General features: G+C 39.4%; 1 protein-coding gene across 1 annotated transcript in view; it reads left to right on the plus strand.

The window, feature by feature from the left end:
• Positions 1–17,092, plus strand: part of LOC115191976 (SLAM family member 5-like) — a 76,759-nt gene extending 59,667 nt beyond the window's left edge. Inside the window, exon 4 of the mRNA XM_029750049.1 lies at positions 16,924–17,092. Coding sequence (XP_029605909.1) covers positions 16,924–17,060 — 137 coding nt within the window. The 3' untranslated portion in view covers positions 17,061–17,092. The remainder of the gene's footprint in view (positions 1–16,923) is intronic.
• Positions 17,093–23,942: the final 6,850 nt, after the last annotated feature.

Genomic DNA, 23,942 nt, shown 5'->3' on the forward strand with positions numbered 1-23,942 from the left:
CCTGCCTAAATGACCGACCTGTAGCACTCACGTCTGTAGCCATGAAGTGCTTTAAAAGGCTGGTCATGGCTCACGTCAACAACATCATCCGAGAAACCCTAGACCCACTCCAATTTGCATATCCCCAACAGATGACGCAATCTCTATTGCACTCAACACTGCCCTTTCCCACCTGGACAAAAGGAACCCCTACGTGAGAATGCTGTTCATTGACTACAACTCAGCATTCAACACCATAGTGCCCTCAAAGCTCATCACTAAGTTAAGGACCCTGGGACTAAATACCTCCCTCTACAACTGGGTCCTGGACTTCCTGACGGGCCGCCCCCAGGTGGTAAGGGTAAGCAACAACACAACAACACATCCTCAACATGGGGGCTCCTCAGGGGAGCGTGCTTAGTCCTCTCCTGTACTCCCTGTTCACCCTATTATTAAGTTTGCCGACGACACAACAGTGGAAGGCCTGATCATCGACAACGATGAGACAGCCTATAGGGAGGAGGGCAGAGACCTGGATGTGTGGTGCCAGGTCGACAACCTTTCCCTCAACATGATCAAGACAAAGGAGATGATCGTGGACTACAGGAAAAGGAGGGCCTGATCACGCCTCCATTCTCATTGATGAGGCTGTAATGGTGCAGGTTGAGAGCTTCAAGTTCCTTGGTGTCCACATCACCAACAAACTATCACGGTCTAAACACACCAAGACAGTTGTGACAACACCTTTTTCCCCTCAGGAGACTGAAAAGATTTGGCATGGGACCTCAGATCTTCAAAATGTTCTACAGCTGCAGCGTCGAGGGCATCCTGACTGGTTGCATCATCACCTGGAATGGCAACTGCTCGGCCTACAGAGGGTAGTGCGTACAGCCCAGTACATCACTGGGGCCAAGCTTCCTGCCATCTAGGACCTCTAAACCAGGCGGTGTCAGGGGAAGGCCCTTTACATTGCCAAAGACTCCAGCCACCCTAGTCATAGACTGTTCTCTCTGCTACCACACGGCAAGCGGTACCGGAGCACCAAGTCTCGGTCCAAAAGGCTTCTTAACAATTTCTACCTCCAAGCCATAAGACTGCTGAACATGCTCAATTACCTCAACTAACCTGTACCACCGCACATATACCAGTACCCCTTGTATATAGCCTCGTTATTGTTATTTTATTGTTGATCTTTTATTTTTTTATTTAGTTTATTTAGTAAATATTTTTCTTAACTCTTATTTTTATTAAAACGGCATTGTTGGTTAAGGGCTTATAAGTAAGCATTTCACCGTAAGGTGACAAATACAATTGTATTTTATTTGATTTAACAACCTCCACCCTGGTTCATCACTACACAACAAGTCTATTAACTTCTCCTCCTATCTCAGGAGGGATGGGTTCTATAGTGTAATGAGCCCAGAGTTGATGGCCTCCATCTCTTCAGGGTGTTGTGATGTTGATGGTGAAGTGTGATTACCAACAGTGTTTGCAACTACACCACTGTAGATGGGAGAGACAGGCTGGTGATGAGATCAGGGGTGTAATCATTAGTCCAAACAGTTGCAACTAAAACAACAGGTTCTATTGGACAAATTCAGGTATGTCCCTCCCTGTTCCTTTTGCTTCCGTTTAAGAAAGGTTTTACAACAGAATTGGCTTAATGAATACACACCAGAGGACTGCTGGTCTGGTTGAGTCTATTCTCTCCTCTGTACCAAGACAAGGTCACATCTTTCTGGTTCTTCACAGATCACACCACTGAACAGCTCGAGCTTAAGAGAAATGAACCATTTGTTCGGCTGGAGAAGGCTTGCCAGACTGACGTTCATGCTGCTATGTTTATTTTATTCTTACTGATTTGCTGCTCTAACTAAAAGTGTATGTGGGAGATGATAGATAAGTAGCATAATTATTGTTATATTTGAAATGTTCAATGTTTTAATTAATAACTTTGGAAATGTAAAACATTTAGGTCTATTTTTGTACGATTGTTGACTTTCCTGACAAGGAAGCCTAGACTTGTGCTTAGAGCACAGACCGAATGTGAATTTCCCTAATGGCATTCCCAACTTAACCAACTATTATTGGTTCAGAGGCCTCTTCTATCCGATCCACAGCAATACCTTTTGTATGTTTTTTTACTTTGTCTATTTTTTTGATAAATGTTTATTAATTATATGTAAAGAAATGCTTCCTTAAAACTTAAAGGACAACTCCACCACTTTTCAAACTCATTTTCATAATCTCCAGTACAATACCAGTGTCAAAATATGTGAAAACGGCACATTCCTATGTTCTGTCCCCCCCAAAAATGAAGTATTTGCGGTGACGTGGGGAGCAGAAAAATACCCTCCCTTGGCCTAGAAACTCGTTGCAGGTTTTTCATTTTTAATCCTATCCTGTGATGGAACTTTCTTCTTATCTTTTTAACCACAGATCATAGAAATACGATGTTTTCACAAATGTAGACACAGGTTTGGTGCTGGAGATGATGAATATGATGTTGAAAAGTGGCAGAATTGCCCTTTAAATAGCTTCCACCCAATATGACTTTCATGAATACAACCACTGTCACTGGGCAACTGTTATTGGTTCAGGGACCTCACCTCTAGCCTGAGTACCAGTCTCTTAACTAACATTCCACTCGTTACCACTCCTTGTCATTGCCAAAGGGACTTGCCTTTTGGCAATCTTCAAATATGAACATTCTTTCATTAATGAGCTCGAGGAAATCTGAGGATTTGATCCTGATTCTATAACCCTCACAGCTATCCGACGATCACAATGTTTATGCAAAAAAAGTTAATTCATAGGCTGGGCTATTAATCCGCCATTAGTATTCTAGCCTATATTAGGCCTACAGTGAATGCAGGCAACCACCACCTGTGCATTGCAAGCCAGAGACCAAAACATTTTTGGGGTCTGACGCACGCTGTGGGACAATGAATTTAAGTTGAACTTGAACATCACCAAATTCGTCATGTTTATTTAAATGTGAAATAAAACAAATATAGTGGCTTGGCCGTTTTAATGAAACCCTTGCTGTTGAGGTAGACAACAGATCGTAAAACAGCGAATCTCCGACTCCCCACCGAGCTCCTTTTTGGAAATGGCAAGTTCACCTTCTCATCCATAAAAGCATATCAATTGCAAGTGTTCTATCCAGCAGCTCACATCAGCAGGATGGGGACCTTTTCATTTGGAGGGACGTCTAACATGGATCGCTAAAATAATGATTATGATTACATTTCCTCAATTTAAATATTAGGCCTATGGGGACACCTACACATTTTTTTCAGCCTGGCACATGTGATCAGTGTAGGCTTTTATGTGGGTGAGTTCGCTAATTTTCTGTATGTCCATTCGGAAAGTTTCCTAAAGTAGCCTGTCTAGACAGGTTATATAACTAATGATCTGGGTTTCTGTACAGCACTTTGAGATATCAGCTGATGTAAGAAGGGCTATATAAATACATACCCAGTCGGTATTAAAAAGAACGTTGCGATTCCGCCCACCTGTGGGGAAAACAACCTGTGGTAACGTAGGTCATTGGCTCACAGCCTTTTTCAAAGGCAATTTTCTTGTGGTCTGCTTGTTTTAGTCAATTACAAAACTACATTTAACAAAAGTACAACATGTCTTAAGATTACTTTTCAACATTTCCTGCTCCTAAGCATTCGCACAACTGAGAAAAGCTTAATATTGTAGGGCTTCCCTCATGCTCCTTTACATGACGTGCTAACAGCCACATGAGTGAGTGCTTGCTGCTGACCAGAACATTAAGTCAGCCAAGAACAACAACACAAACAGACTATACAGATACAAGTAGTGAGTGGAGTTACAAACGGACTATATACTACACAATTCAATGTCTTACTTGAGATTAAATGTTTTCCACACACATAGCTACGTGTAGCTTACTTGGACAACAGGGCCCCCCATTTCCCACTCTCCCACGCCGAATAGCCTGAAGCCGCAGGGCTTTTCTTGCAGGCTTTATTTCCCTACATGGGAGCACTGTGAACCATCAGTCGGGATTTCTTACCTGGTTCCATGTACATTGAACAACAACCTTTCGGCATGTTTTGTTATTTCTATATAAGTAAAAATCTTCCATGAAGTTGGCTCTTTTACAATGGGGGTCAATGGGACAGAATGTTTGTTATTCCCCATTTGTGGGCGTGGACAAGGGGAACTCCTTCTTATGACGTGTATATCAACTTAGGGTATGAGTGAGGAATGATGACAGGTGCCAGCAATTCAGTTTATTTTCTCTCATTAGCATTAATGGGATGCAACTGAAGCAAACGTAGTTCGATTGAATATGTAGGTAAATATTTTCCATATCATATCTTTCTACCATTAAGAAGCCCACTTTGAACAACATGAACTTGCATTGACACTGCCATCTCACAAGGGAATGACCGCAGCAGGTCATAACGGTATATAAGCAATAGTACATGAGAGGACGTGTTATTATGAGATTTTCATCATGGCTGTGATGTGGTCATAGTCACGAGGCAAAGCCGAGTGCTGTAGACCATCACAGCCATGATAAAATGTCATAACACATGGACTCGAGTGTATTATTGCTTTTATACAATGGGTTACCAGCATTAAAAATCAAGATTATTTCCCAAACCATAATTTTTACAAAAAAACGTGATGCTACATTCACTAACACTGGTTGTCAACTGACATGCTAGGCGTTCTCTGGTCGTTAGATCTATTCGTATTGACTGCCATGTAAAGCAAAACTGCTCAAGTGCTTGTTGATAGTCCCAGAAACTTGTTTTCTAGGGACTCTGTCCATGGTTCTGAAAACAGTGCACGTCTGGTCTATGAGTAGTAAAATTTCATGCCAGATCAAAACAGTGTATAGGGGCGCTGTCCATTGATCTGAAAACAGCGCTGAAACATTGTAGCAAAGACCTTGATACAGCAGATCAGAATAGAAACCACAGTGACACCTTTGGGGGGGATGGTCAGTCACAGCATCGACAGCTATTTATTTAGATACACATTGAATTGCACATTTCCACGGGCAGAGCTCGTTCCCTAGTTCCTCATGCATGCAGCTGTGACGATTCTCTCTTTCTCTGAACCATTTTCTGTCTACATCCATAACAATGAGCTAATGAGGCGTGATTTCGCTTGTCATAGGAAATGTGCTCACTCGCACGGTTGGGTAGGTTACTTTCTAAATGTAATGCGTTACATTTACTAGTTACCTGTCCAACATTGTAATCGGTAACGTAACTTTTGGATTACCCAAACTCAGTAACGTCAACTGATTACATTCAGTTACTTTTAGATTACTCTTCCCGTAAGAGGCATTAAAAGAAGACAAAAATGTATGTTACCAATTGAACGACATCTATTGCAGGACAAATCAATGTTAAAGTTTACATAGTTGGCCATACATGGATGTAAAATGTAACTTTATGGGTTGGTTATGTAGGCTTCTTCTAACCCATCGCTTTCTACTACATATAATAATACGATTAAATTATATCTTTACATTAATATATATAATTTATAAGTACAAAAATGGATGTAGCAACTACAGATTGCCCCTTTAAGTCTATTAAAAGTGTGCGAGTTTGAGCATGTGTCCATTAGACCTGTGGATGTCTATTTTATCAGCATGAATAAGATTGAGTAATTAAAACTTTTATTCCATAGGCTGGGATCTGCATTATGCAGCTGTTGCAAGAGTGCATTTTTCACTGGCTTTCCACTGGTTTCAAAATCAATGATTGATAGGCAGCTTAAACCTCTTGAATTCAACCATTATTAGGTTCAAATATACATTTAGATTTGTGAACAGCCATCCACAACAACCACAATCCGTAAGGCGCAAATAGCTAAATGAGAGAGCAGCAGTGGGATTCACATCAATGTAGATATCAACATAAGTGATATCCGTATCGACGTAGACTACACCACTGCTGTCATCCTTGTTACCTTTATGTGTAACCTTTATTTAACTAGGCAAGTCGGTTAAGAACAAATTCTTATTTATTCAAGTTGGATAATCTTTGAATGCTGACAGCAGTCGCACCATTGGAAGACATGGCTTGGACTGTAGCCTACAAAAGCCCATTCCTGCAATCCATCAAACACATTTGGTGTGTCATCATTGTGGTCTCTGACTTGTGGTCAGACTCGCTCAGGTGGAAGAAACTTAAACTTGCGCCTTTTTTCAATGCTGGTTTGAATGTCATTGAGAAAACAGAGAAGTATCAAAGATTTTTGTCACAAAAATCCTTTCTGAATTTAAAAGTAATCCTCGAATTAATCATCTAGTTTTTCAAAAGTATTTGTAATCTGATTACAATATATATAAAAAACTTGTAACGGATTACAGTTACCATTATTTTTTGTAATCCCTTACATTTAACTGATTAAATGTAATCCGAGGAGGAGCTACTCAACAACACAGCTAACACAATCACTTCACCTTGAAGCTGGAAAGACTGCAAAGGAGCTGCACTTCATTTTGTTTTACAGTTTTTCAATTGACATTTCTTTGTATATATCCATAAAAATGATGGCAGCTGATTCATGATTTAGACTGGTAGAGAAATGCTGTCTGCCTGTCTGTCTCACCCGAATCCCGACATGTTTATTACCATTGGACAGCTGGAGATCGTATTTGAATATTGAAACTATATTGCATATGTCAGAGAGACAGACAGCAAGGTTTATACTAATCTCTGCTGTTGAAAACGAAATGTTAGTCTAAAAGAAATGTGAGACAATGTCTAGATGCTTACTATAGTGGAGATCAAGTTTATAAATTGCTTGGCTGGGCTGATTGCGCAGTCAGATGGAATGGAGTAAATCGGCATTTTAATGTAATAGATTTAGCCGGTGGTAACTTGTGGAATAGATACCGGCTGGAATGCAGTTTTAATCCATCAGCATTCAGGATTAGACCCACCTGTTGTATAATGTTTATATTGTTCTTAAAATTTTATATTTTGTCAAATTTGCACTCACCACATGTTCCATAACATTGTCATGGAAAATCTGAATGTTTTTTCAACTACCAATCAGCAACTGCCCCGTAAATCCGAATGCATATTGAATGTTGAGATTGCCAATAGGCCAGTCTGTTTGGCAAATGACAGGAATGGCAAGATGGGAAATGATCAGGCCTACTGTACATCTTACTGTAGAAATGATTGTTGAAAACAAGTCTAGGTTGGAACCGTTGCTGTTAAAATACAAGTCATTTTTATTCTGAACTGGAATAAACTGATTGAAGCAAGATACTTTTTGAGGCAAACACACACACAGTTCTGGTTTGCTCATCTACAGCATGAAGAGGTCGCCTGCCTAACTGAGAAAGCAGTAGATGTTCTGGTCCAGTTTGGAACCACATACTTATGTCAGTCAGGGTTCTCAACTCAAGATTACTTAAAAAACAAGTACAGAAACAGTCTCAATGCTGAGCATGACCTCAGTGTTGCACTGTCAAAAACTGATCCCAGAATAGACATGCTTGTTGAAAACTTCAACCAGCCACACGCCTCTCATTAGGACTGTATGTGTTTTCTGGTCTACATCCTCGTGATTGTTTTTTGAAATATATATATATCTTTTTAAATTGAACCTTTATTTAACTAGGTAAGTCAGTTAAGAACAAATTATTATTTACAGTGACGGCCTACCCCGGCCAAATCTGGACGACGTTGGGATAATTTTGCGCCGCCCTATGGGACTCCCAATCACGGCCGGATCTGATACAGCCTGGATCAATCAGTTTTTTTCAGTTCAGAATAAAAATTATGACTTCTATTTTAACAGCAACAGCTCCAACCTAGACTTTCTTTTGACAATCATTTCTACAGTAAGGTGTACAGTAGGCCTGATCATTTTTCATCTGTACTGTTACTTAGGGTTGCACTATCAAAAATCCTGCGTGTCTGTTCTGTTATGCATCTGTGTGATGTGATCAATCAGTTTATTCCAGTTCAGAATGACAATTATTTATTGAATTAACAGCAACTGTTCCAACCTAGACAGATATGTAAGAGTTTTTAATGGGTGAAAATAAACATGAATAGCTATTTATATGGCTATTTAATTTAATTATTTGTTTTTGTCTATATTGCATTTGTTTCAGGCATAAGGGCAATGAAATGTACCAATATTTACATTTAGTAGCATATGTTCCCAAGCTTGAGTCCCAGGAAAACGCATAATTTCTAATTTGGGTTCCAGGCTGAAAAAGTTTAAGAACCCCTGGCCTAGATGCAACAAAACTTAACATTTCAGAATGTTTTGAAGATTTTTCAACAAATAAGGTGCAAAAAAGCTAAAAGCTGATTTACCTAACTCAGTAGAGCAAAGGAATTTCCAGGGTTAGCCATTAGAGGTCGACCAATTATGATTTTTCAACACTGATACCGATTATTGGAGGACCAAAAAAGCCAATACAGATTAATCGGCCGATTTTTATTTTTTTTAATTTTTAATTTATTTATTTGTAATAATGACAATTACAACAATACTGAATGAACACTTATTAACTTAATATAATACATCAATAAAATCAATTTAGCCTCAAATAAATAATGAAACATGTTCAATTTGGTTTAAATAATGCAAAATCAAAGTGTTGGAGAAGATAGTAAAAGTGCATTATGTGCCATGTAAGAAAGCTAACGTTTAAGTTCCTTGCTCAGAACATGAGAACATATGAAAGCTGGTGGTTCCTTTTAACATGAGTCTTCAATATTCCCAGGTAAGAAGTTTTAGGTTGTAGTTATTATAGGAATTATAGGATTATTTCTCTCTATACGATTTGTATTTCATATACCTTTGACTATTGGATGTTCTTATAGGCACTTTAGTATTGCCAGTGTAACAGTATAGCTTCCATCCCTCTCCTCGCTCCTACCTGGGCTCAAACCAGGAACACACCGACAACAGCCACCCTCGAAGCAGCGTTACCCATGCAGAGCAAGGGAAACAACTACTCCAAGTCTCAGAGCGAGTGACGTTTGAAACGCTATTAGCGCGCACCCGCTAACTAGCTAGCCATTTCACCTCGGTTACACCAGCCTCATCTTGGGAGTTGACAGGCTTGAACAGCGCAACGCATTGTGAAGAGCTGCTGGCAAAACGCAGTAAAGTTGTCACGGGCGTCGTAAGGATTGGACCAAGGTGCAGCGGGAATGTGAATGCTCATCTTCTTTATTAAATACGAAGAAAACGAAACACTAAATACAAAAAAACCAATGACGAGAAACAGTCCTGTAAGGAACACACTACACAAGGAACAACTACCCACAAATCCCATAGAAAAAAAACACCCCTCTTAAATAGGACCTTCAATTAGAAGCAACGAGGAGCAGCTGCTTCCAATTGAAGGTCAACACAAATAAACTACACATAGAAATAGAAAGACTAGAACGAACATAGAAATATACTAACATAGAACATTAACCACAAACCCCGAAACACATAAAACAAACACCTGCCACATCCTGACCCAACTACAATAACAAATAACCCCTTTAATGGTCAGGACGTGACAAAAGTGCTGTTTGAATGAATGCTTACAAGCCTGCTGCTGCTTACCATCGCTCAGTCAGACTGCTCTATCAAATCATAGACTTAATTATAATATAATAAACACACAGAAATACCAGCCTTAGGTCATTAATATGGTCGAATCCGGAAACTATCACATTTATTCTTTCAGTGAAATACAGAACCGTTCCGTATTTTATCTAACGGGTGGCATCCATAAGTCTAAATATTCCTGTTACATCGCACAACCTACAATGTTATTTCATAGTTACGTAAAATTCTGGCAAATTAGTTCGCAACGAGCCAGGCGGCCCAAACTGTTGCATATACCCTGATTGTGCGTGCAAAGAACGCAAGAGAACTGACATAATTTCACCTGGTTAACATTGCCTGCTTACCTGGATTTCTTTTAGCTAAATATGCAGGTTTAAAAATATATACTTCTGTGCATTGATTTTAAGAAAGGCATTGATGTTTATGGTTAGGTATAGTCGCGCAACGATTGTGCTTTTTTTCGCAAATGCGCTTTTGTTAAATCATCCCCCGTTTGGTGAAGTCGGCTGTCTTTGTTAGGAAGAAATAGTCTTCACAGTTCGCAACGAGCCAGGCGGCCCAAACTGCTGCATATACCCTGACTCTGTTTGCAAGAGAAGTGACACATTTTCCCTAGTTAAAATAAATTCATGTTAGCAGGCAATATTAACTAAATATGCAGGTTTAAAAATATATACTTGTGTATTGATTTTAAGAAAGACATCGATGTTTATGGTTAGGTACACGTCGGAGCAAAGACAGTCCTTTTTCGCGAATGCGCACCACATCGATTATATGCAATGCAGGACAGGCTAGATAAACTAGTAATATCATCAACCATGTGTAGTTAACTAATGATTATGATTGATTGATTGTTTTTTATAAGATAAGTTTAATGCTAGCTGGCAACTTACCTTGGCTTCTTACTGCATTCGCGTAACAGGCAGGCTCCTCATGGAGTGCAATGTAAAGCAGGTGGTTAGAGCGTTGGACTAGTTAACGTAAGGTTGCATCCCCAAGCTGACAAGGTAAAAATCTGTCGTTCTGCCCCTGAACAAGGCAGTTAACCCACCGTTCCTAGGCCATCATTGAAAATAAGAATCTGTTCTTAACTGACTTGCCTAGTTAAATAAAGGTCTATAAAAATAAAAAGTAAAAAAAAAATCGGCAAATCGGTGGCCAAAAATACCAATTACCGATTGTTATGAAAACTTGAAATCGGCCCTAATTAATCGGCCATTCCGATTAATCGGTCGACCGCTATTAGCCATCCCTGAAACTAAAAGCATTGTATTTGGGACAAATCATTCACTAAACCCTAAACCTCAACTAAATCTTGTAATAAATAATGTGGAAATTGAGCAAATTGAGGGGATTAAACTGCTTGGAGTAACCCTGGATTGTAAACTGTCATGGTCAAAGCAAATTGATACAACAGTAGCTAAGATGGGGAGAAGTCTGTCCATAATAAAGCGCTGCTCTACCTTAACAACACTATCAACAAGGCAGATCCTACAGGCCCTGGTTTTGTCGCACCTAGACTACTGTTCAGTCGTGTGGTCAGGTGCCACAAAGGGGGACTTGGGAAAATTGCAGTTGGCTCAGAACAGGGCAGCACGGCTGGACCTTAAAAGTAGACGGAGAGCTAACATTAATGATATGCATGTCAATTTCTCATGGCTCAAAGTGGAAGAGAGATTGACTTCCTCATTACTTGTTTTTGTAAGAGGTGTTGACAAGCTGAAGGTACCGAGCTGTCTGTTTAAAATACTAGCACACAGCTTGGACACCCATGTATACCCCACACTACATAAAGCCATGACTATATGGATCTCTATTCCACATCAGGTAACTGATGCAAGCAGTAGAATCAGATTTAAAAAACAGATAAAAATACACCTTATGGAACAGCCGGGACAGTGAGGATACACAAACATAGGCACAGACACATGATTATACACACATGTATACACACACATGATAACATATGTACTATACATACACACACGTACACATGGATTTTGCGCTGTAGATATGTGGTAGTGGAGTATGGGCCTGAGGGCACACACTTAGTGTGTTGTGAATTCTGTAATGAATGAATGTATTGTAATTTTAAAAAAATTGTATAACTGCCTTAATTTTGCCCAACCCCAGGAAGAGTAGTTGCTGCCTAACGCCTTCAATGAAGTAGCAGCTGCATTTTGCTACACCCGCAATAACATCTGCTAATCCCGTGTATGTGACCAATAACATTTGATTTGATGTCGCCATAGTCTAGGACCGATAGGAACGTCGACGTTCCTAATCTGCTTTCTCCTATTTATCGAGAAGCAGGACATATTTCCATACAAGAAGCCCATTTTTATTCTCAGCTTCTTAACGAACTCGTCGATATGCTTTTAAAAAGAAGGTTTTTCATCTATCCAGATGCCCAGATACTTGCAAGCAGGGACACACTCAATATGGACACCATCCAAAGTACATATGCTTAAATCATCAGAGTAATTTTTATGCGGTTTAACTAGAGAACAACATACTTTTTACCTGCATTCAATACTAATTTCAGGTCAATAAAGTTTTTCTGTAATACAATGAAGGCAGACTGTAGTTCAGATAGAGCTTTGTCAACCATGAGGGAAATAACATACACAACAGTATCATCGGCATACAAGTGCAGGTTAACATTTTTTACAGACAAGTCAATTTTGTTAATGTAAACACTAAAAAGTATAGAACCCAAAATCGACCCCATGCGGGACACCTTTCGTAATACAGTATCAAAAGCCTTTGACAGGTCAATGAAGAGGGCATCTCAATGTTGCCTTTTATCCACACAATTAACCACATAATTTATAAATAGTGATGCAGCAGATAAACTCTTAGCAACTCCCTAGCAACGTGTAAACAACTGTTAGCTTGTTTGCTATCCAGTTGAGTTATCAGGATAAGAGTTGTCTTCTGATGTATTCTCTTCTTCTGATGTTATATTCTTAGTCCTTCTTCCTTCATCTTAATTAAGGATAAGGAACCTTTTTTTAAATATTCGCCTAAAATGACATACCCAAATCTAACTGCCTGTATCTCAGGACCTGAAGCAAGGATATGCATATTCTTGATACCATTTGAAAGGAAACACTTTGAACTTTGTGGAAATGTGAAATTAATGTAGGAGAATATAACACATTAGATCTGGTAAAAGATAATAGATAAAGATAAAAGATAATACAAAGAAAAAAACATGATTTTTCTTTTCATGCTATTTGAAACGATTTTGGCCACTAGATGGCAGCAGTGTATGTGCAAGGTGTTAGACTGACCCAATGAACCATTGTCTTTCTGTTCAAAATGTTATATCAAGACTGCCCAAATGTGCCTAATTGGTTTATTAATACATTTTCAAGTTCATAACTGTGCACGCTCCCCAAACAATAGCATGGTATTCTTTCACTGTAATAGCTACTGTAAATTCAACAGTGCAGTTAGATGAATAAGAATTTAAGCTTTCTGCCCATATCAGATAGGTCTGTGCCCCGGAAAATGTTATTTTTAGTTACAACCTCATCCTAATAACATTAGCCTACATTAGCTCAACCGTCCTGCAGGGGGGGACACAGGTCCTGTAGAGGTATCTTTAACTCACTTGTTTTTCTCAAATGTAATCTTCCTCAAAATCATTTGAAATATGATATCAAATACTAGATATAAGGAGCTCATCATTTTACAAGTTGCTCATGGAACAATAATTCATAACTGTTGTTTTGAAATTATCTGTCATTTTCATTGAGAAATATATTTCCCTACAAAAATAATTGCAGTTGTACAGTTGCACATGCTGTTTTATTACATGGCTACTGCAATAGCTGCGTCCAAAATAACACAGTTACAGTCACTTTTGTAACTGCAGGGTTAATGTTATATTATACTGTACAATTCAGTAATTGTGTAGTACAGGGGTAGGAAACCCTGTTCCTGGAGTGCTGCAGGTACTACAGGATTTTGTTCCAACTAGGCACCACACCTGACCAGCTGAGCTAATTGATCAGTTCAGTTATTACCTAAATTCAACACACCTGTCCTTCCAGGTCGGTTACATGAAAAACATAAATTGCCTGCGTCACCCCAGGACCATGGTTGCCCACCCCTGGTGTAGTGGTTATGTCGTAACTCGGGTTATTTTGCAGTTATACTGCAATTGCTCATTCAAAATAACCATTATACTGCAAATACTGTAACTGCAGTTTCACAATTGCAAGTAATTGCAAGTTGATTGCATATCCAATGCTTTGTTGTAATTATTGTCAGTTTACTGTTACAGTTGCTAGCTTCAGAAACCCCCGCAAACGTTGGCCTTTTTCATTTTTTTTACTGTTTGTCTTCTCATAAGTCGCTGTCTGTGTGTTGTCTATCCTCTGTTACAATCCCTATGGCTGTGCTGAGAAGTATGTTTATGCTGAATTAACAGGAATTTGGTATGTGAGTATGTGTGGGTGAGACATGAATACATAATGATATTAGGCTTATACCACAGAGGATGTGACGCTGAAACATTTGTTCTACCTTACTCAAGGCCTAAAACCGCGGGAAGTAGGGGTGCTGAGGGTGTTCTCGCACACCTTCAAAAATCAGAAGGAAAAAGAATAGATGTATTTTTTTCACAGAAGTAGTGCACTGGGCCTTTAATAGTCCTGTATTAACGGGCCGATATAGCCGTCTGTAGCGCGGGCAAAGAAACATGCCCTCTCTGTCGACAAAAAAAATCACAGCACCCCCGCCCCCAAACTGCTTCATGCGGCTGTGCATAAAACCTACAATACTTTTGCAGTTACATATTTTTATTTTCCTAATTAAAAAATTGCTATCTTTGACAGTGGTGTAAAGTACTTAAGTAAAAATACTTTAAAGTTCTACTGAAGGAGTTTTTAGGGGTATCTGTACTTTACTTTACTATTTATATTTTTGACTTTTACTCCACTATATTCCTAATGAAAATTACAAACTTTTTAAGTACTCATTATATTTGGAATGCTTAGCAGGACAATTGTTTTCTCTCCAATTCACGCACTTATCAAGAGAACATCCCTAGTCATCCCTACTGCCTCTGATTGTCACGTCCTGACCAGTAAAGGGGCTGTTTGTTATTGTAGTTTGGTCAGGGCGTGGCAGGGGGTGTTTGTTTAGTGTGGTTCGGGGTTGTTTGGGTTATATTCTATGTTAGTGTATTTCTATGTTATTTCTAGTTGGTCTATTTCTATGTGTATGTGGGGTTTATTGGGTTGACCTTCAATTGGAGGCAGCTGCTTCTCCTTGCCTCTGATTGAAGGTCCTATTTATAGGGGTGTTTGTTCTATTGGGGTTTGTGGGTAGTTATTTCCTGGTTTAGTGTTTGTTGCACCTGACGGGACTGTTTGGAGTCGTTTGTTTTGTATACGTGGTTATTTTGTTTTTCCTTCTTCAATAAAAAAAGAAGATGAGTATACATTTTCCCGCTGCGTTTTGGTCCACTCCTTACGACAATCGTGACACTGATCTGGCGGACTCACTAAACACAAATGCTTGGTTTGTAAATTATGTGTGAGTTTTGGAGTGTGCCCCTGGCTATACCTAAATAAATTAAAAAAACAAGCAAATTGTGCCGTCTGGTTTGTTAATAAAGGATTTTGATACTAAAGTAGATTTAAAACAAATACTTTTCAACTTTTCCTCAAGTAATATTTTACTCGGTGACTTTCACTTTTACTTGAGTCATTTTTACTCAAGTATACCAATTAGGTACTTTTCCCACCACTGATTATTGATATACATGACTAGATAATTACATTTGAGTAATTTAGCAGACATTTTTCTACAGGCTACAGGCTGCTTATAATCAGAATATTTTTGCAGTGTCCATATGTACAGAATTCCTGCCTCTTTCCTACTGCTGGTAGGACAACCATCATGCCCCTAATGTCTGTTTCTGTGTTCTCAACACAAAGCCTTGTTTCAACAAATAACACATAGGCTAATGCCTACAATAGTCCTCTATCATGCTGCAATGTTCCTCTGACCCTGAAATTCAAATGATACAATCTAGGCTATTTAAGAGGTTGTACTGGAAAATGTTGTTGTTTGATAATGAAATATCTCTGTAAAGTCATGTGCTTTTTCAGTGATATCCTTGACTTTTATTTTGGGAAAACAACAACAACAGTCAATTGGGGAAGAACTTCCCTCACTCAGAGAATGCATTTCCATGTGAACTTAATTTCTGACAAAATATCCAACTACAAGTCCTAACAATTATTTCCTGAGCCCAACTATCACATTAGGCCTGTAAATAACTAAGAAGGACTGTGATACTAAAGTCAGTAGTGTCATTCCAGACGACTACATTATAGACGTGCAGAAAAAAATTAATGATTGCATGTAATTGTCATCTTCAGTGCAGTCTGACATCAGATCACAATATCATATGGATGCAGTTACTAACATGTTAAACACTTATCCAGGTATTGTGAGATTTAGTGTGCGACTGCAGTCATTGTGTTGATTTTGAGTCTCTCTCTTTCCACAGTACTCTGTACTTCCCAGCAAACAGTCCAGTCTGAGACTCAGCAGGTGAAAGGCATCGTGGGACAGTCTTTCTCTTTTCCAGAGAGGGTGATCAAGTCTGGCAATTTACTTTATGGAGACCTTGGCAATATTGCAAATGTGTACCCTGGTAAACGAGGCAAAATCACCCTTGAGAAGAGATTTGAAAACCGCCTCCACTTGAACAATGTTACAAGATACTTCACTCTGTCAGACCTTCAGATAGACGATGCTGGGGTTTATACTGTGGAGAATACAGATGAAGGGGAAAAAAGTATAACATTTGAGCTCACTGTATACAGTAAGTGTGTGTGTGTGTGTGTGCGTGTTGTATATTACAAACACATTTAATATAGGTTGCAATTTCAAATTATTCATATTTTTTCTTCCAGATGTTGTTTCCAAACCTCAGGTGACAGAGTGTGACAGCAGCTCCTGTAGTGTAGTGTGTTCTGTGGACAACAAAAAAGAGGTGACCTTGACCTTATACAGGGGAGAGGAAATACTAAACCAGACCAGCAGTCCTAACCTCACCACTGATCTATCTCTCCGTTTGGAGGTAGAGGGAAAGGACTACAACTCCACCTACAGCTGTGTGGCTGCTAACCCTGTCAGCAATGAGACAGTTCATGTCCCAAAATGTTGCAGTGGTCATCCTAATGATGCAGGTAAGAGACATTTTGAATTAAATCCATCCAGAAAATAGCAATTACCAAGTCAAACTGAAGTGTAGTTGAGCTCATTCAAAACGTATTTTACAAAAATAATTGATTTGTGTTTTATTTATTTCAGACAGTGATGAGATGACTCTGGGTTTGTTTATTATTGCTGTAATCTGCGTTTTGGTTGCCTCAGGGCTGGTTGGACTTGCAATATATCTAAAGAAGAGTAGAAATGGACACTCACAAGGCAGGTATTTATTTATTTGAGGTGTGAGGTCACTCCCCAAAGTCATGCTTAGCCTTTTTTTATTTTTTATTATTGTTATTATTATTTGTTTTTTACAATCAATGGTAGTGTTTTGGAAAAGGTAGGAAATCGTTGCCTGAAAAACGGATGCAGGTCAAATAAAGTGTCATATCTTCCACACTTCCTCTGCTTGGTCAGACAGTGTCGTTATCCCAGACAACTTTTCTAAACACACACACACACACACTCTGACAATGATTACTTGAATAGCTTGGCTTATCTGACACCAACATGACTGCAACCACAGAGACCAGTACTCATAGTAACAAATGAGTCCTGAGTGTTTACAGAGCCTGTCCAGGGGGCTGAGCGTCTGTATGTCTCTGTCAGTTAGTCACACCTCACCTTAGGCCTATATTTACTTTCCTTTATTTTGTCTTCTTAGATTCATCTGAAAGAGTGCAAGTTGACATTGATTATGCATCGATAAGTCCTAAAAAACGAACAGATAATCAGGTTAGTAAAAATGTTACACAAGAGACCATCAGGCGTGTCCTGTTTCCTTCCTTCCTCAGGCACAAAGTATTTAATAAAGAAACATAAGACATTTTTTTGCATTCCTTTGCTGCTCTCCCACCCATTTTCTCTCCCCTCTCTCTGCCCCTTTTTCCCTGTCCCTCTTTCCTTGTCCATCTCTGTCCTTGCCTCCCCTACCTACCTCCCTCTCACTGCCTAGGAGGAGCAAACAGGTATACCAGAACTGGATCTGCTTAGAGACAACCCTGAACTGACATCAGTTTATTATACACTCCAGTTACATCGCAGCGTTGCCAGCATGGATGTTGACACAGTGACTTCCCATTTTGCTCCTTCATGCTGAGAGGCCAACATGATAACTCATATCCTGGAGAGGACGGTATATCATAAAGAGGATGTTGAAACAAAATGATAGTAAAAAAAATATTTACCCAGAAAACCTTTTACAGGCACAGTTGTTATGGTAGAAAATTCCCCTGGAACTGTTGCGCTGATGTTATAATTTCAGGCTTTCTTTGTAGGTCATTCTCACAGACCTGTCAAATAGAGGCCTCGATGACATCCACTGATACGGACCAATTCAATAACTATGCATTGAGTTAGTAGCAGGATCTGGATAATCCTTCTCAAGTGCCTTTTGTCCTAAATCTTAATGTATAGGTTAAAACAAATGGAACATATCTTTTAATACAATTCACTAGTGTGTTTGCTATGCTACTGCTGGACCAAAGATTATTTTCAGGACTGACTGTAAAATTCTTTAAATGTAGATGCCTTCCCTGTATCTATTTAGAGCTGGTCATTGTTTAGATTGCCAGTGGATAGCAACTGTGTACATAATAGAAAAACAGCAGGTCTTTGAGATAAAGCCACCTACTCCTTAGAAGCAATGGCTGTTAGGCTCCTTTAGAAGCAAAAGGTCCATAAATAAATGTTTTCCTTTCACCATGTATGTTGTATTGAAATAAACTTTGAGGGATAGATCTTGATTTGCCATTTGATCTTGAATGACATTTCCCTCTTAACGCTTTTCGCAAAACGTAGGTCTGGGCTAAACTGTAGCTCTTAATTAGCTTGTATCGTTTATTATGATGGAGCATTTATTGGTTGTCCTTATCTATGTAGCACATCCTCCCTTAAGAATACAATCACTCCCTCCTGCAGACTCCTGCTGACACTGTACACTCTCCTTCTATCAGAGCATCTTGTGCTCAACCTACATTAGTGCAGCCTTTGTATATATCTGTCCTAGCACAGGTTACTGTGACCCGAAAATACCAAATCTGTTGATACCATAGTGAGTTGTTGCACCGTAGGCTATTTCATATTATACTACTCTATTTCAGAGTAGTTACTGAGACTGAATATGAAGATACAGTGGGTATAGAAAGTCACCACCCCCTTTCAAAATGTTCCCCTTTTGTCCAGCTTTATTTACACACAGTAACAGACAATCTAAAAAAATGCAAACACCCCCCCACCCCGAGTCAATACTTGGTGGAACTACCTTTTGCTTGAATTACAGTCATGAGTCCCTTGAATACATCTCTACTAACTTGGACTGCATACTTCAAGTCGTTCCACAGATTCTCCATGGGATTTATGTTGGGGCTCTGACTATTCACCTTGAGTGCTCCAGTCCCTGCTGAAGAGAAACACACCCACAACAGGATGCTGCCACCACCGTGCTTTACTGTAGGCATGGTATTCTTTGGGTGGAAAGATGTGGTTGTGTTTTCACCATACATATGGTTTTGTGTTCAGGCAAAAATTGTAGATTTTTTTATTCATCTGACCACTGCAACTTTTGCTACTTGTCCTCCGAATCTACAATGTGCTTTTTGGCAAAGCTCAAACGAGACTTTGTGTCTTTATTTGAGGAGTGTTTTTTTTCTTGCCACCCTCCCATAGAGGCCAGATTTGTAAAGTGCTTGTGATATTGTGGTCACATGCACACATTGACCAGTCTTTGCCATAAAGGCCTGAAGCTCCTTCAAAGTCGCCATTGGCTTCTTGGTAGCCTAACTGATCAGTCTGGTCCTTGTCCGGTCATCCAGTTTGGAGGTACCGCCTGATCTATGCAGGGTCTGGGTGGTGCCATATGCCTTCCACTTCTTAATAATGGTCTTAACTGTTCTCTGATGGATAGACAAAGCCTTTTAAATATTTTTATATCCATCCCCTGACTTGTGCCTTTCCACAACTTTATCTCGTAGATCATTTGAAAGTAACTTTCCGCCCATAGTGGATTCTTTGCTTTGAATTGCACTACTAAGCATTGGAGTCCTATGAACAACTGCTTTTATTTTGAACTAATCATAGTCACAGATGGAAGCCAATTAGCTTGATTTGTGATCTGGAGGTGGTTGGTTATACCTCAGCAACTTTGCGATTGCAATTCTTAAATTATCCAAATAGGGTTTTACTGTAAATACATTTTCGGAGTTAAAAAAATGATTACAAAAATTAACTTGGATATTATGGGTTACTGTGTGTAAATAAAGCCGGCAAAAAGTCAAAATGTACAGTGAGGGAAAAAAGTATTTGATCCCCTGCTGATTTTGTACATTTGCCCACTGACAAAAAAATGACCAGTCTATAATTTTAATGGAAGGTTTATTTGAACAGTGAGAGACTGAATAACAACAAAAAAATCCAGAAAACCGCAAAAATGTTATAAATTGATTTGCATTTTAATGAGGGAAATAAGTATTTGACCCCTCTGCAAAACATGACTTAGGACTTGGTGGCAAAACCCTTGTTGGCAATCACAGAGGTCAGACGTTTCTTGTAGTTGGCCACCAGGTTTGCACACATCTCAGGAGGGATTTTGTCCCACTCCTCTTTGCAGATCTTCTCCAAGTCATTAAGGTTTCGAGGCTGACGTTTGGCAACTCGAACCTTCAGCTCCCTCCACAGATTTTCTATGGGATTAAGGTCTGGAGACTGGCTAGGCCACTCCAGGACCTTAATGTGCTTCTTCTTGAGCCACTCCTTTGTTGCCTTGGCCGTGTGTTTTGGGTCATTGTCATGCTAGAATACCCATTCACGACCCATTTTCAATGCCCTGGCTGAGTGAAGGAGGTTCTCACCCAAGATGTGATGGTACATGGCCCCGTCCATCGTCCCTTTGATGCGGTGAAGTTGTCCTGTCCCCTTAGCAGAAAAACACCCCCAAAGCATAATGTTTTCACCTCCATGTTTGACGGTGGGGATGGTTTCTTGGGGTCATAGGCAGCATTCCTCCTCCTCCAAACACGGCGAGTTGAGTTGATGCCAAAGAGCTCCATTTTGGTCTCATCTGACCACAACACTTTCACCCAGTTGTCCTCTGAATCATTCAGATGTTCATTGGCAAACTTCAGAATATATATAGTATATATATATATATATATATATATATATATATATAGTCAGGAAGTTAAAGCTTGGTCGCAAATGGGTCTTCCAAATGGACAATGACCCCATTCATACTTCCAAAGTTGTGGCAAAATGGCTTAAGTACAACAAAGTCAAGGTATTGGAGTGGCCATCACAAAGCCCTGACCTCAATCCCATAGAAAATATGTGGGCAGAGCTGAAAAATCGTGTGCGAGCAAGGAGGCCTACAAACCTGACTCAGTTACACAAGCGACTATTATTCTGACATTTCACATTCTTAAAATAAAGTGGTTATCCTAACTGACCTAAGACAGGCAATTTCTACTATGATTAAATGTCAGGAATTGTGAAAGAATTTGTTTGAATGTATTTGGTTAAGGTGTATGTAAACTTCCGACTTCAACTGTATGTTCTGGCCCACCTACGATTGGCTCTGACAAAATTTGGCCCAAGTTCAAACCTAGTTGACAAACCCTGATTTGGGGGATGTCTGTAGACACCGCAGGAGTCTACCGCAGGAGACGGTTTTAAAATTGCCTTTGTCCTTTGAAGAACACTGCAAAGATTACTGGGTACACCACAAAGGATGCTGCTGGGATAAGAGTTTGTTCATCCATGCCTCTCTTTGTGTGGATGAAAAACAAATACTGTACATTACATACATAGTGTACCTCACATAATAGAACACAGGAGCATACAAGGTAATGCAAACTGCAAACAGTTTTGATTTGACTTTATTCGCATCCCCATTAGCTGTCGAAGAATCAGCAGATATTCTTCCTGGGGTCCACAAGCGCAAGTATTTAATTGTAGTTCACAGTGAAATTCAAAATATTCTCCAATCTAATCTCAGGTTAATCGCAATTTAAATTTATAAAAATGTAACCTTTTTTTAACTAGGCAAGTAATTTAAGTACAAATTCTTATTTACAATGACGGCCTACCCCGGATGACACTGAGCCAATTGTACACCACCCGATGGGACTCCCAATCGGATGTGATGCAGCCTGGATTCGAAGCAGGTACTGCAGTGACAGTTCTTGCACTGTCTTAGACCACTGCGCCACTCGGGAGTGCCAATACAACAAGTCTACTAGGCCCTTGTCTCAAGAGAGATTTATACAGTAGTGTAGTGAGCTAAGAGCTGATGGCATTAAAGGATAAAAAAATGTTTTCTTACCTTCCTCATCTCCCGGGTCTCCATCTTCACACGGTGTAGTGATGTTGGCGGTGATGGTCTGGTTACTAACAAGGTTGGCAGCTACACAGCTATAATGGAGTTGTAATGTTCTCTCTCTACCTCCAGAGGGAGTAAGAGGTTAGGTTGGTGGTGAGACCAGGTCTGTTGAGATCTCACATGCACCTGTAAGGTCCTAACCATTAGGACATTTAAGTTGCGACTGATATGTCTTGTTGGCATGTAGGCCTATGTTTAGTTTTATTTACTTAAATGATGTGCATTTGGTTTATTGATTTCAATAACAATAATGAAATATAAATCTGACTGATTTTATTTAAATTGTGCAAAATAACAGCCTAACATGGTGGGAATTATGTTAGAGCAACTATTTGTGCTGAACATACCAGCAGCCTATTTTACCTCTACACCTTAAATGTAGTCCCGCATGTCCTAATAATGTAATTAAAATGAAAGGACATTGCATAGGCCTACGATATGGATGCTTCATGATTGGGGTAGTCATAGTCCTGATAGGGGAATTAGGCTTGCAGTCAGTCGTGCATCCTATTCAACGTCTGGGGAAAGGGTTTTCCATATTCCCCTCCACAAAATAATTAATAAATAACTAGTTAATTTTGTCATGTAAAAATTAAAAAATGATTTATTTATGCTGATATAAGAAAGATGGGGCAGAGGTTGAGTAGATACAGACAACATTGATGTTTCCTACTATTTTAACTACATGTTTTTGGTTTGTTATATTGAAACAATGTGTTGTTTTTGCTTCACTGCAAACCATTCCGCTCTTGTGTTGGAGAGAGATAGATAGAGAGATATATAAAGAGAGAGATTAATAGGGTAGTAAATAGAGCTTTTTCATGGGAGAAGGACGCTATTACAGGTTTTGGTCAGCACAATATCTGCAACATGGCCTCAGGTGAATAAGATTACTATACAAAATATGTTCCCCACCATTTAGTATGATACATTATGTGGTATCCCAGGAGGTCTACCCCGGGGGATGGTAATAGAGGGGAGGTACGTGAGGCGACGTTGGTTCCCCCTGCTGGGAATACGGGAGCTGGGCACCCCGACACGGACAGTTCTTCTAAGTGGAGGTAATTAGGGGAAAGTGCCAACCAGCCGTGGAGGCCAAATAAAAGGAACACGGTGGCACACCGCGAGAAAGAACGGGGAGAGACCGAAGCCAAGCAAAAGTAGAGAAGAAGGACCGAGCCAAACCTAAGTGATTATCTTTGTTGTGTTTATTTTCTGTCTTAGTAAAATTGTTTTTGCAGAATAAAGTCTCCCTGTCTCTGTCAATCTCTGCACGCTCAACCCAACACCCCACGGTTTACCACAATTACTTTGTTACAATACAGTATGAATGGAATAGCATTTCTACAATATCACAGGAATTAAAGAACAGTATCATAGTTCTTATAAATTGGATGATGTAAGTATCATACACCTTGGAGGATGTACAGTGCATTCGGAAAGTTTTCAGACCCCTTGACTTTAAAAAAAAATATATATGTTACAGCCTTATTCTAAAATTGATTAAATCATTTTTTCCCCATCAATCTACACACAATACCCCATAATGACAAAGCAAAAACAGGTTTAGATATTTTTGCAAATGTAAAAAAATATAAAATGAAATATCACAATTACATAAGTATTCAGACCCTTTGCTCAGTACTTTGTTGAAGCACCTTTGGCACTGATTACAGCCATTTTTTTTCTGCAGATCCTCTCAAGCTTCATCCAAAGTAGGCATGTATTTGTACTGCATGTTAAAGGT

This window comes from Salmo trutta, chromosome 4, assembly GCF_901001165.1.
Source record: "Salmo trutta chromosome 4, fSalTru1.1, whole genome shotgun sequence".
Lineage (NCBI taxonomy): Eukaryota > Metazoa > Chordata > Actinopteri > Salmoniformes > Salmonidae > Salmo > Salmo trutta.